The following is a 15,277-nucleotide window of genomic DNA, read 5'->3' as shown; positions in this document are numbered from 1 at the left end:
TTTCTGTCTGACTTGTAGAGCTGCAGAAAAATGGATTGAGCCCCGGGGGGGAGGGCGCAGGGAAAACGCGGCCTGGCGTGCCGGGACCGGGAGGATTCAGAAACGCATGTATGGTGTGACTGAGACGGGTTTAGTTTGGATATAAGCATGAAAAACACCCATGCAAATAAAACAAAAAAAATACATCAACACATATATTGAACCGTTTTACTGTAAGTAACACACACACACACACACACAATCCAATTTATATATAATGTGTAACTTTTAGAGTTGCATCCATTTTTTTTGTTACGCCTCATTAAGTAATGTGTGCATGAAAGGGAAATGGGTACATGTTGAGATCAAACCTATATTGAGAGCCAGTGCAACATGAAGGGGAAATTCAATTATTATTATTATTATTATTATTATTATTATTATTAACCCTTATGAATAGAGTCTCCACCCATTGCCCGTGATTCATGGAGACCAAAGCAGCCCAATGCCACACATTAACAGGAGCCGTTCCTTCATGCCACCTACAAACCCACAAACCGAAATAGAAGAAACTAAAATGGGTTCATCTTGTTATGGGGTCAATTATGCTATTAGACTAGACCCGAACATGTGTGCAGGTCACACACAACAGCACAAGCTGAGCCTTTTGGTGCTAAAAGGATGCTCAGAAGTCCACTCTAGAGGTCTATTTGTGACACCTTCTCAACTCTATAGAAAATCAGGTTTCATTAATAACAACAAAACCAGTCCCCCACATGATTTTGGTGAGCGCACACCCACCCTTAGCTGATGGTTAGGCTAGGATTGTAAATGGTTCAACCAGGCCTATATGCGTCCATCAGATTATCTATTGAAACTGGGTTTTTTCCATTTTGCTTTCCATCCCCCACTGCCAGTGCCGGCCCAGGCTCCAGTCCGCGTTTTGCAGGCGCAGCGGCAGACAGAAGCGGATCGCAGTGGTTGGAGCTGCTCTGTCTCTGATGCCATGCTGGGCCAGAGAGGATCAGGGAGACATGCAGTTCCCCATATCCGGGTTAGAGAGGAAAGGAAAAAAAGTTTCATTTAAACCCGGACAAAAACTTTCAGCATGAAGCCAGCCCGCATGAGGAGGCACCGCCGCCACTGAGGCACCGCGTTTCCCAGCGCACGCAACTTTACAGCCGCCCGAGAGAGGGGGGGAGACCGTGGTCTTTTTCTTTCTTTTTCTCTCCCTTATTTTTTTAATTGAACTCTCTTACTTTCTTTTTTCCTCTCTCTCTCTCCTCCTTCTGTCTGTTTTTTCCCCTCTCTCTCTCTGGTTTCCTCCGTGCGCCTGTGTGGATTACTGGCTGCAATGTTGAAATGATCATGGCCGCGCAAGTCGCAGCAGCTCCGGCGACTCCTACTCCGACGAAAAACCCCAGTCTGGCGAGCAGTTTGAATCCGGATTTAAACTCGGGCCCGTCGGGAGGAGGATCTGGAGCAAGCCTGGGAGTTGGAGATGGGACCAACACTATGAATAATGTAGATCACCACCATCACCACCACCACCACCACCACCACCACCACCGAGAGCTGAACATGGCCAATGCAACTTCTGCTTCTGCTTCTGCTTCGGCGAACAGCAGCTCGGATCCCAGAGACAAGGACGGCGGGAGCCACTGCACCTCGCTATCGGCGGCCAATTCCTCCTCTTCCCCCGGCATGGAGACGGGGCTGAGGGCGAATCATAAAGTGAAAAATGTTGGTGGCGGAGATCCCCCTCCTTCGTCTCACCATCGCACACCACCACCACCACAGCAGCAGCAGCAGCAGCAGACACCATTCAGCCCATTTCAGCAGCACCATCCCCATCCCATCCAGAACAACAACAACATCAGCAGCCAGGGCCCGGGCCAGGGGGAGCCGGAGAACCAGCAACATGGAGGGAAGGAGAATATTTTGGGAAAGCAGGTCGAGCAGCAGCAAGCGCTGAATAAAAGTAAGGAAGAGGAGGAGGACCTTTCCTGCAAACCGGGGGATCAGATGGGCAGCAGGTACGAACACGCCAGCTTGGGACCCACGACCACCAACCCGCCCCAGAGCACTGGGGGCAGCAGCACTGCCTCTGAGTTTAATCATTATTATGGCACTGCTAGAGGAGGGCCTTGCTTTGATCAACATGGCGGACAACAAAGCCCTGGGATGGGGATAATGCATCCTTCGGCTCCCAACAGCATGGATCCCGGGCAGAACTCCCACGAAGGCTACCACAACAACCAGTACAACCATTACCCGAGCTACAGGGCGGGCTACGGCGCGGCGGGCTACGGCATCATGAGCTCCCCCAGACAGGGGAACATGCTGGGCCCAGGCGGCGGCAGCGGTGCTGTTGCTAGTCATGGCAAGGCTGCTATGGCTGCTGCTGCCTCTGGTAGTGGGGTTGGGGGGTTTCAGAGGTTTCCTGGGCAGAGTCAGCACCCTTCCGGGGCCACCCCGACTTTAAACCAGCTCCTGACATCCCCCAGTCCCATGATGCGGGGCTATGGCAGTGGCTTCCAAGATTACAACAGCCCCCCAGCACAACAACAGCAGCAGCAGCAGCAGCAGCAACAACAACAAGTAAGCATGGGGCTGGGCAAAGACATGAGTTCCCAGTATGGGTCTACAAGCCATGGCTGGGGAGGACAACAAAGAAATCACCCCGCCATGAGTCCTGGAAGCACTGGCCAAGTTATCAGTAGACCCCAGGTAAATCTCTGTGTTTGTTTGTTGCTTTGCACGGAAACCCTCCCGCAGAAAGCATGCGGGTCTGTGTCGGGCTGGTGGGTTGGTAGTGTCTTGACTTTTTGTGTGTGATCAGCGCACATTTCCGTGCAAGTGCATTCATTTGGGGTGGGGGGTGCATCCGAGTTTGAATGACTGTGTGTGGGATGCACGGTGGGTTGGTCGGGCTTGTGTGTGCATGCAAAGTTTCCACAGGAGCGCAAGTTGGACCCAAGGTGACTTGTTTGACAAAACTGCTCAGCAGCCATTCAGAATAATAGGCTGATCGGCTGTGGGAGTAATAACAGAGAAACCCCCAGGTTATGTGCATTTTAAGGTCTTGTTTTTATGTCGGGTGCTCTCCTACGAGTCCGATTTTTCCAAGAACCTTCTCGCAAAGTAGCCTCGCTGTGCTAAAGCTGCGATTTAACCGATGAATATTCAGACGGCGAATCGGTCTTGCCCGCATATTCAAAATCTTGTTGCACACCGACCGTGCCTTCTAACGTCGGGAAGGTGTGATCCAAGCAGTATTAATCTCATCAAAATGTAATTAATTCATGAGCGGGGGTAAATACGGGCTTGCTCGCTGTAATCGATGGGACGTGATGGTCCACACGTTGTTCGAAGCGGCGGGCAGCCATTGAGCGCATTGGGGACGTTAATGCGACGGAGTCCAATTAAACCGATCAATACCCTGATAAATCAATACGTGTGGGCTGTGTGTCTAATGCACGCACACGCACGCATTGAAACATCTGTCCGCTGGACGTTTTTTCTCCTCGGATCCAGACCTAAATGAGCAGATGTGCTGCTGCTGGCGGCCTGTGCTGCAGAGACTTGATCTTCTTCGCAAGGTTTGGAATTTGAATTGTGGAGGTAAACTGGCTGTAATCGTCTCCAGACAGCTGCCTCCGAGTTGACATCTAATCTGCCATCTGATTGGCTCTGCTCTCTCCATTGGGCATTTAGCTCTGCTGATGTAAATAGAAGTGCTGAGCTGCACAGTCACAAAAACTATTGAGCTGCAAATCAAACTACTTACAGGCAAGGTAGAGGTATTGTCTGCCGTTACATTGCAATTATTTTCTTGAATACCAAATGAATAGCGGTGTGATGAGACGTATTATCGATGAGAGTGCATAGGCAATTGTGTGTTTGTGTATGTGCATCCTTTTTTTTCTCTCCCTAGCAAATGTTTTTTATGAGGTGCATAATAAAGAATAATTCCCAAGCATTAATCAGTTTTCTCTTCAGATGCCTTAACTTGCTTTTACAGTGGGTCCCGCTGGGTGTTTTGAGCAGTGATGGATTTGAACTGTTAAAGCACAAAGACCTGGGTTTGCATTGAAACTGGTAGGGTGTATTGTAATGTCTTTGTTTTCTTGATTATGTTTTGGGTCAACCTGTTTCCATTACAGCAAATTCGCATGCTGCTGTGGCATTTCTTGCCACACAAATATGGCTGTTGGAAACTGCTTTGTGAAATGGCTGAAGGAGACTTTTTTTTTTTTAATTGGCAAAGGCATAGCACCATCTTAATATTAAATAGAGCATTTGTTGCGTGCACACACAACAAACACTTTGATAGCAAATGTATTTCTCTAAACACGTATCAAGTAATTGCAGGCAAATTGCAATGTTTTGTAAAGCCTGCTTTTAGTGTTTTTGGTGGGCTGACTATTCCACACATTTGGTAATCGTAGGTCTGGAAAATAAGTGACTGTATATTTTTATTCTTTTTCAGTAAATGCATGCGCATCTGTAGCAACCCCTAGAATAAATCCCTTTATGTTTGCTCTCTTACATTCTACACAGAAATTTAAGATTTTATGGGTAGTTTTCCAGCCAAAAGTGTATTGAAATGAAACATTGTATTAACATGCCAAACAAGCAGTAGTTCAAATGACATCAGAAGCTGAACTGAAACTCGGTTGCAAATCACAGTGGAAATTGCTTCCCCTTGTCTGAATGGCTAATGAATGATTTTGGTTTCTCTGTTTCTAATCATTTACTGTATCTGTACACTAACAAAACTGTGCTCCAGCCTGCTAATGTATACTGGGAAACGCCACGGCTCAGCTGTACTGTATGTCCCAACCCGCTGGACATTATGAAACGTGAGGGATTTGTTATTTAAACAGGAAATGTACACCCCCTATCAAAAATAAACAAGAAAGCAAACCCAAATGTAACTTTACAAGTATTCTGAAATGTGTGTATTGATTGGTTGATTGATTCTGATTGTAATTTAGGAAGACAATTGATTATTTCAAGCACTGTGATTTCCCAATTTAGTTGATTACCCCCCTTGCCATAAGAACGAAAGACCCTAGATCTCTTTCACTCTTAATACATTCCATACGTTATTAGTGAAAACACATGAGCGGCACATGTGGCTGCTGGTCAAAAAGGCTTTCTCAGAATCTGCTAGTGATGGAGAAACCCACAGCCGCTGGGATCCTGATAGGGGTGTAGACGTCTCGAGACATTTCTCCAGTAACTGCGTTTGACAAGACAGACGGCGGAATCGGAGACACACCCCAGCTCTGAGCTGTAGCTCCATGCAAGATAATCTGAACCGGAGTGCATTGGACTTCAGCTTGCGGGAGGGAGAAAAAAATGTTGCCTCCAATTGTAGCTGCACCTGAAGATGTATAAAGCTACGTTTTTGCAAAACCCCTCCACTGCTTTAAATCAGCTGCACATTTCACCTGCCGTTCAGTTTGCCTGCATCAGTACTTTCGCAGTATGCTCTCGTCAGAAGCAGGCAGTGCAAAAATACTCTCCCGTTACACTTTCGGCCCAGTCTTGCAAAAACATGTCGTGTTTTGAGGGAAGCTCTTGTCCACCTATAGAAGTTCAGTTCCTACTATAAACGTGCATCACAGGCCACTGAAGTATGTCGTTCTATAGCACTCAATCCTTGTCATGCTGTGTGTGATCTTCATTTGCAAGAGCAGGGGGTTGACAGCCCACGTGTTGCGGACTTGAGGACCTCCTATTCCTTCACTGTTTGCTTACATTCATGCCTCTTATGTTTGTTTTTGTTTGTTTTTTTACGAATAATTGACTAAACTTTTAATTTGCTGTGTTAATATTGATAAAAGACTGCAGTGTTTTCCTTGTTTTTATTTAACCTTTTAGCACATCATGTAAGTTACAGTAGCGTAATTGGCACTTGGGTTATCCCAGGACTGCCCGTGGACTCATTAAATTGGCAGTTAATTAGCTTTGCCGTGAAAATTGACCAGTCAGATATTGTACTGTATGTGTAATTAGCCTATTAATAAAATAATTGCATGTTTTCTCAGTTCTGTGATATTTACAAAGTGATGACTGTGAGAGCGAAGGTTAGCATACAATTTGCCATTTTAAGATTATAAAACAGATTTGCTTTTTAAGTAAGCATCAAGAATGTTATGATTCATTAATTTTTTTTCCTCTTCCCTCGTGTTCTTGCTGCTGTTGATAGTGACAGTAAAGGACTTCTGAAGCTTTTGACAGAAGTAGAAAGTTTGCTTCAGGCCAGAGTGATTAACAATGCATAGAGTGAGATCGATATTTAGGTGCTTTAAAGAGGATGGGACATTTTAGATGATCACAGAAGGCTAGAGATTGTGGATTATTTTGAAATGGCAATCATTTACATTCAGAAGCCTTCTCAGTTGTAAGGAATAGTATTCTATTAGAGGTGTATTGGGTACAGTCAAGCATTATTTTTGTTGGAAAATAAATGTGTTCAACTTAGAGCTGCAGAACAGAACCAAGACGTGATGTGAGTAGTTCTGTTCAGAGTTTCCAAGATGTTTGGTCAATCCTTGTGTTGTAAGTTTGTTTGGTATAGTTTAATTATTGATCCAGCTATAGTGAAAGGCAATTATTTCATTGACTTAAAATCTGGTCATTAAATTTGGTACTCATCCTTTTGCTCTAGTTTTTGATGGGTTATGGCATTTTTCTTTTATTAATTAATATGAAATGGCCCCTCTATTATCCCCTCTCATGGGGAAGCGCTGATGCCCTGTTGTTTGAGAACGGTTAAGTTTGAATTTATTCTGCAACTTGGTGAGTTTTCTCCTCTTGTAGACCTACACCAAACGCCTGCCAAATGACAGTGTTCATTGTTCTGCCTTCTCCTGTGGACAATTTCGAGAGTTGAAGATGTTGACGACTTACACTGCAGTAGGCCTACGTGTGGCCTGTAAGAACTTCCACATATTAAAACCCAACACAAATAAATGATTCCAATTCCTCATGGAGTGTCAGCAAAGATTATTGAGCTTTTATTTATTGCGCAGGTTCCGTCGTTGCCATTGACAACTCATTGTACATTGATTAAAGTTGAATAAATGATAACGTTGCATTTGAAAACAGAATGGGTTACGCCTCACAGTAAGCTGTCGAGTGTACTTTCAGGTTCTTATCAGACACCTTGTTGGTTTTGTTGTTGTTTATCTTGCACTCTTGTAGGTCTGGATTTTCAAGAACTCATTTTCCTGTAGTCACTTGCTTTAGGCAGGCGTGTTTTGTTTTTGGCATACGTCTGGTTTGTCTGCAATAGCCAATTGGAGTGGTGAAGCTAAGGCTTTCAGCTGGGGGATTCTGGGGTTGATCGCAGGTTTCTTTGAATCGCAGAAAATAAATCTGTAGCAGCCTAGTGCACTTGGCTGTGCCAGTGGTAACATAACTGCCTTACTTCTCCAGCATTTTGATTGTACGCAGCTCCAGAAAGGAAAGTACCGTTTCAGGCAGGAAATCGCAAAAGCAAGGGAAATAAAGCCTTTACATTTTGAACTGTGTAAATAGTGGTGCAGCAGGGGTTGATGCAGACTTGAAAAGGGGATTTCGAAACCTTGAAATGTTATTGTGTTTAGACCTTTTGTGAAGCTTTTTTTTTTCTCCTGTAGTAAAAAATCAGTTGGTTTGTAAATCGTACAAGCAGATTTTCTCCGTCTCTCTCTCTCTCTCTCTCTCTCTCTCTCTCTCTCTGCCTGTTTTTCCACTGTTGCCAGGAGCTATCTTATTTCTCTTCAGCAGTCACACTGATTGGGCAATGAGCCAGAGATGTGAGCCCTTCTAGTCCTCACCTCTTTGACAGCAGTGCTATGACCTTCACATATGTAGATTAGCCATGTGCTTGCTCTGAATGGGAGCCTGCTACCTCAGGAAGAATGGGGTTTTCTTTCTTTTTCTATGGTCTCTTGGGTATTCAACAACCCAGTCAGCCTTGACCTGGGGAGAGGTAATGCAAGGAAACTGGAATAGACAGAGATCTGTGCAGACTGGCCGTGTCAGCTTACTCTTCAGATGGATAGATTTTGTGGTTGAATTGGGAATGTGCATATGTTTGGAATTGTCCATTAAACAAAATGTCCAAAAAACAGAGATTACTTTCTCACAGCTTGAGATGCCAATTATACGCATAGTAAACTATAAAATTACTCTTCTTCCAATCAGCTTACTGGCTTGCTTTTCTTTCTCATGTTTATTTACAGATGATAGATGTATTGGCCTAGTTTTTGTTTTGTTTGTTTGTTGTTTTTGTGTGCGTTTTGCCTCCTGTGTGACATTAATGTTTCCTTTTCATCTGGACTTTAATATTTTAAGCTTGATTGTGAGTGGCTATAAATAAAGCGCATTTTCTAGAAAATAAATATAGTTAAACAAAGGAGATTGATAATTTTGAGGAATCATAACATCTCATTGGAAGAAGAAACCAAAAACATTTACCTGAAATTATAAAAAATCTAGCGCATTATGATCTTGAATCACTGTTGAGATGGTTAGAGTTAATTGAAACCCACAACAAATGTGTTTTTGTGCATGTGTGTACATTCCCTACTATCTTTAATACTTAAGAAATTTGTTAATTTGGCTTCAGCTATTCTGTTAGACATTTACAAGATGCCACGCAGTCTTCATTTGTATTTATTTCTTATTTTAGATATTTTTATGTGGTGTACAATTATGTTTCTTCAAATCCCTTCCTTGTTTTAATCAAATTTAGGGTCCATTGTCTCTCTAATTGTGTAAAATGCTCAGAAAACACGTATTCCTTATTACAATTATGAATAAATTAACAGCGCACGCAGCTCTGTGCACATTGTTCTTCTATGTGTGGTCGAAATAGCATGTTTGAGCAATTACACAGCAACAGATTAAATACAATTATATAGTGATTTCCATGAGGCAGGAAAGCAGTAAAATAACATTTAAACGAGGTTTTTGATTTCAAAGCAGTTAGAAAATATTCTAACTACATTTCCATTTTCCCTGAGTAAGATTTACCAGCTTTTTATAATAGATTTCAGTAATTAATACTGTGGTTGTTCATTACATTCAAGTTTGAGGTGATACTACATTTGAATGTTTGTATGGTTCCTTGTTCAGAATTGAACATTGCTCAGTGGAGAATTCTTGTGATTCAGGGCACAGGGGGAAAAGGAAGCAAGATAGACCCTTTTTTTGGTCTTTTTGATGAACACCAACTGACTATGTATGATAAACATGGAAAGGTTATTATAATGTCAAGTGTATGTCAAAAAGGTTTTTGTTTGCTGTTTTGTAGATCACATTTCCATAATCAATAGGTAGGGTAACAAAGTGTTTAGTTGCCTGGTGGGGAAGCTCAGACATGCCTTGGATTTTTAAGTGATTGTAAATCTTCATGTGGCTTTCAAATAGCAGTATTAGATGTTCTGACCCCATAATAAGCATTTAATTCAGTGGACACCAGGGTTGATTAGGGTGACTGAACTTCTGAGTAAAACTAAAGAAGCTTGTAAACTGTGAAATGAGGTGATGTATATTTACAAATGAAAGACATTTTTCAGTACTGCAGTTTTATTTTATGTCTTTTTTTCTCCCACAGTTAAATTAACTATAATTCCATTTTGATGAATGGCAAAATGTATTCACATAAAAACACTGCAGAATAAAGTGCTTGAAATAACCCTGAAAGGACAGCAAAGTAGTACATAATTTGTGTATTGTGGCAGAAGTAAAAAGGAAAGTTGCTCATTGAGAGGCCTATTCAGAATTTGGACAGATATTCTTTTTTAATGAAGCAGTTTGTGTTACATGCATTTTTGTGACATTTATTTTGTATTCTACCCATTTGTTTGGGGGGAAAATAAATACTTTGCCTGGAATTAGAACCCATGCTTCTGTAGCAGAATACAACAGTGTGTCTGAAATGTCTTCAACTTAACACACCCAGAATAGATGTCTCTCCAGAGTGTTCAGGAATCTTAATAACATTATTCACTCAAAAGCTTAGCCCACTGGATTGTACCATGTGTTTTGTGAAAGAAAAAGCTAGACCAGACCGAATTTTTATTCAAAAGCAATAGTACAGTTTAATAAAATACCACAAGGGCTAATGTGAGCAATATTGTTTTAGATGTGGCCGTTTGGTTTGATGAAATCACTCCGATATGGCCACCAGGTAGTACATAGGAACACAAGAAAATAAGGATGCTGGCTGCTTGATATTTTCAATTTTTTGCTGTTGCTGTGGCTCCTTCCTTTGTTCCTCTGGCTTATTCTCTAAAATTGTTGAACTTTCATTTTTTGAATTGGGTCTAGCACTCCGATCCAATACAAGGATTTCGTATTTCTAGGTCACTTGAGGCTCCATCCTGTTTCACATTTGAAATACTCACGGTAAGTGAGTCTTCATGTTAGCCTGCGCCAGTTGTCTTGCTCTTATGAGCAATTCAGAGGTACTTCCTCTACACAGTGTCCCTAGACACAACCCCCTTCAGAGCCGGCCTTATTGCTGCTGTCGAACATGTACAAAGCTGTCTGGGTCTCCTTTCATTTGAAAATGGCCTCACAGTCATAACTTGGTGACATAAGTACACGTCATGTGCATTCTTCCGAATTAAACAAAAGTACATCCCTCAGGTGGGATAATTGCTTTCCTATATTTAAATGGCTTTAAAATTCCATAGAAACCAGAGCAGGAGACAATAGGTCTTGAGTTTTTCTGCAGGCCCTTTTGCCTCCATAGTCTCCCATTACTGCCCCACACATAAGCCACAGAAATCCCAAATACAGCCACACACGCACGATGAAGGAACGTCTACATCAATGCGCAAACTCCTCACCATATAAGGAATAATTCTAAATTAATAATTGTCCTCAATTAGGCAGCTGATAGGTGGGTGAATTGCTGCAAAGTCTCGGCTACACAGGTCTCGCCTTATCACCGGCGCACACCTTTGTGCAAAGAGGAGCCGTGGGGGGATATGAAAGGGACCAAATTTCAGAGCATTATTCAAATGATGATTTATTTTAATGATAGCTGTGAAACCTTCATTGACAGGGTGGTACAATTGAGGGAAACAAACCAGAATTGAAGCAAGTCCGCTCTTCAGCCCATTGACACGTGCTTGACAAGTGCATGTGTGGTTCTGATGACCATAATAAGAACCATGTGAAGTAGCTTGAATTATTTTCGAGGACTCGGTCTAATGAAAACAGATCTGGAGTACACTCTGGGTCCTAGCATTTTAGATGTTGTGCTTTGGAGCGAGTGGAGGGTGGAATACAGGAGACCATATTTAGGTCTAGTTCATGTGAAATATTGTAGCAATTTTCATGTAATATAGTTTTTATTGTCAATGGGGAAGTAATCTAAGTCCTAGTCTGTTGGTTATCCTCATGGTAGTACAGCCTGGCAATATCCAATGTATGGAAATGCAACCTGTAAATAAATAAATGCACATTTTAAAAACAAATACTATGGCCTGTCTGTTTATGGATGCAATAACCATATTCAGATGAGAGTGGAAGCGGGTCATTTATAGGTGCCCACCGTAGCCATTCCTCCTATAATTTAGCTTTTTACTTTGCTAAGGTTCATATGGTATGCCAGGGTAAATTATAGGCCTGATGTATCAAAACACATTATGTGTAACCACATGCTTACATGAACTGCATATTCAATATATTTTGACACTGCTTGCATATCTGATATTTAAATATGGAGAAAATGGGGTAGCTGCTGCTGCTGCTGCTGCTGGAGTACGGGCCATTATTTTTGAGTGAAAGGGCCTCCAAGAGACAACAACAGGCAAGCCATAGAAGAAAAATGCTTTGCTAGCCTACAATCAAAATAGCGGTCGAAAACTCGTTTAGCACTCACGGCCACTGCAGTAATGCCATCAGTCTGCATTTTGCTTTACAGGGCATATTTCACAAGTGGCTCATAAAAACAGTCCAGTCTAGTGGTTAATATCAACAGCAGGAGAGAAAATACTCAAGATGAGTACCAGAGCAAACAAACATAAAACAAAACTAATAAAAAAAAAAAAAAAAAAGAACAATCTAAAAGCAGCGTTTACTCTGAATTCCTAGAGAGCGAGTAAAATGAGACGACAGCCATTTGAGTTATCTTGAGCCTTGTGTTTGTTGGAGGCCCATTACTGTCAGGCTAATCTTAAAATAATTAATTGCGAAGTTAACGGTTTTAAAGAGTATTGTAATTGAATCCTAAATTAGACCTGGGAAAGAGGACATGTCCTGTTTTATTATAAGCTCGCTCTCGTTCTTATTTTCAAAGGCTGAATGTTAGACGGGAGAGTTTTTTCAGAAGGGAATGGAAACGTCTTCCTTTCGTGAGAGTTTGGTTGAGATGATACCGAAATGTGTGCTTGACATAAGTGCGCTCAGGATGTGTGACAATCCTGCTGAGATTGTGTCACTATAGAGTTGTCAATAGTCTGTATTATAAAATGTTAAGAAAGTAAGTTTGCTTCTCGTGCTTTTTTCCTGGATTAGAAACCGATATCTTCTCTGACTGATACATGGTTACAGTAGGTCTTGCCTTTTTGTCCCTTGTCTGTTGTTCCCTATCGGTTGCAAGTCTGTATTAAATTATGTAATGGACTCCTCTTGTTTGTAACCTTTCTTGTTGTTCATTTAAAGATTATAGTTGTGGGTTTCATTCCAAGGGGAGCGGGACACTGCTGGTGTACCCTTGAGCAAGGTACTTCACCTAGATTGCTCCAGTAAAAACCCAGCTGTATAAATAGGTAATTGTATGTAAAAATACAATCGCCCTGGATAAAGGGCGTCTGCTAAGAAATATAATAATAATAATAGTCGATACTGTTTCCCTTGACACCAGAAGAATGGAAGTCACCATCTATCCTAGAATAATAACATTCCCTGTTCAACACAATGGGTCAAGGCTTAAATTGGGCGCAACCTGCCTGTGTACACGATAGCAGAATTAAGATTATTAAACAAAAAAAAAAAATAATTTGCCGGAATATGGTCAATTCTCTTCTCCCCGCCACTGAATTTACTGCATGCATATAATACAGTACAGATTGTTTTTTTTATTTAGACATCTCTTTGTTCCAGGTGTGACTGTCAGGTAGGCCTAGAAGAAAAACAAAAACCGAACAGAAAACGGATAACCTTTACCCAGTGTAAACTACAGTGCCAATAAAATTAAAGCTGGTGATTTTTGACTATCACGGAAATGGCCTAGTTTAGCCCAACCCAAGTTAATATGTCGAGCTTCAGGATGAAAAAGACCTGTAACTTAACGTTTAGTTTCCTTATGATATTGTAACATTAAAAATAATTTGATTCATGTATTAGTTTATTTATGTGTGTAAGAACGAATAAATGTAATGTTAGAACATCCATATTGCTTAAAAGATTGTAACAAAGAGCACACTTTCACTGGGATAAGCTTTGAAGCTACACACTCCCTGTGAAGTTGGTGTGTGAATTTTCATCACCTGCCTGTTCCCAATGTGAAACGCTGTGCTCAGTACTATATGGTTGTATTCCTTTTGTCTAGACGACATTGTTAGAGATCCCCAAGGCGTTCAAACTACCAAACATACAGTATTGGATTCATGAGTAATGCTTTACGTTTTGTTTCAGCAGTCCTCAACTTGTGTCATTTTATTGCACAAATATATATTCTGACAATATTTAACTTTATAACATTTTATAACAAAACATTTTGATATATAGGCTACTTATAATATTCTTGGCATGAAGTCAAGTGCATTACGTTATCTCTTGTGCTGTGACCTGTAGGAAGTTGGCTTACTGGTAAGACGTCTACAGTGACCCAGTTATCAATGAGTGGATTCCAGTGATAAATGGGATGATTGATTAAAATAAGAATTTAAAAGGTCTTCACTTGGGAAAGGAAGCTATATTATTTAATTAGCAGTGAAACTGGTTCACAAACTGTATTACAGCACACCGGAGTGAATGTGGGATGAAATCTGCTTTTGTTAGTTGTTAGTGTTTTAGAATTACATCTGGTATAATAAAATAATTGGCTCCTTCTGCTAGAGGTACATTATTATAGTATATAGTAATATTATAGTGTAGTAATATATCATCCTTGTTTTTATGGTTTCATCTCAAGTTCATGGCCGTTCATCTTCACCATGAAAGTCAATAAAACTGAGAAAAATGCCCATCAGGGAAAACCTTAAAACAATTGTGTACAAACTAACAAATCAACATCCCAATATGCTTTATTTTTATTATTATTATTATTGTGAAAACCGTGCATCTCCAAACAAGATCGGTTCCACCCTTTATGATGCGCTAGTTAAAAAGACCGCTCCACTATGGCCGACAATGAGAGCGGCCGATGGCAGGAGAGAGCCCTGTGACCTCGCAGACATCCAGACACTGTGTTCACCCAGCAGAATAATCGGTGGGTGTTTCAGAGCTATTGAGCCCCAGAGGTCATATCTCAAACCAGCTGGTTTCCACCTGCTCTCAAAGTGAGCCCGCTCAGCAGGGATCAATGGCAAAATGAGGAGAATCGACCCCAGATGGATTTTACTACTTCAATGCTGGGAGTGAAAACCGTCTGTTTTGCATCCCTGTTGGTCCCTATTGAGCTGCGGTGGCCTGAGCACAACCAGACATATTTCCATCTAACTGTCTTGAAATGAAGACACTTCGGCCTGTCTGCTAGAAGTATAAATGTATGCAAAGTGTTCATGCATAACTAATAGCATTACAATTACTTAGAAAAAAATGGTGTGAGTGCGTGTATGTATATGTATGTGTGTGTATATGTGTGTGTGTATATGTATCTGTCTACCTATCTAGTGTCTTTCAGTGACAATGATATGCCATCAAGTATCTTGGCTAAAATTAAATATAAGTGAAAATCAATCGTGTTTAATTAACTCTGTAAATGTCCTGCTGAATAAACAAACCATCAACCAGCAGAGTCCAATAATTAAATCAATTTTGTTAAAATTGTTTCAGGTGACTTCTAATGAATATCAAATAAACGTTGAAGGGTAGAAGGTCAGGTTCTGTGTTGTGATCGTAGGGTGATGAATTGTACTTAAATAAAGCTTAAATAAAAAGTGTTTTGAATCTGTTTTTCAGATAGTTAAAGATTTTATTTTTTATATTATGGTTTTCTCATGTCAACAGGTATTCAGTCATTTGGAGTAAAGATACTTGCTTTATTTACTTAATGGTCGCACAGGCAATTAAAAAATAAACGTCTAATACCATAACAAAAAATGCAGATTGGGGA

General features: G+C 41.2%; 1 protein-coding gene across 7 annotated transcripts in view; it reads left to right on the top strand.

Moving 5' to 3' along the window:
* The first annotated feature begins 877 nt into the window (after window positions 1–877).
* arid1b (AT-rich interactive domain 1B) overlaps window positions 878–15,277 on the top strand; it is a 180,955-nt gene continuing 166,555 nt past the window's right edge. For 2 of the 7 annotated variants that reach the window (XM_066718555.1, XM_066718637.1), the window contains exon 1: window positions 879–2,709. In XM_066718555.1, coding sequence (XP_066574652.1) covers window positions 1,342–2,709 — 1,368 coding nt within the window. In that variant the 5' untranslated portion in view covers window positions 879–1,341. Of the gene's footprint in view, window positions 2,710–15,277 lie in introns of all 7 variants that reach the window. The other 5 variants (XM_066718886.1, XM_066718473.1, XM_066718720.1 and 2 more) reach the window with 4 other exon arrangements.

The sequence above is a fragment of the Amia ocellicauda genome, chromosome 1, assembly GCF_036373705.1.
Source record: "Amia ocellicauda isolate fAmiCal2 chromosome 1, fAmiCal2.hap1, whole genome shotgun sequence".
NCBI lineage: Eukaryota > Metazoa > Chordata > Actinopteri > Amiiformes > Amiidae > Amia > Amia ocellicauda.
This window is presented reverse-complemented; position numbering and strand designations above follow the sequence as displayed.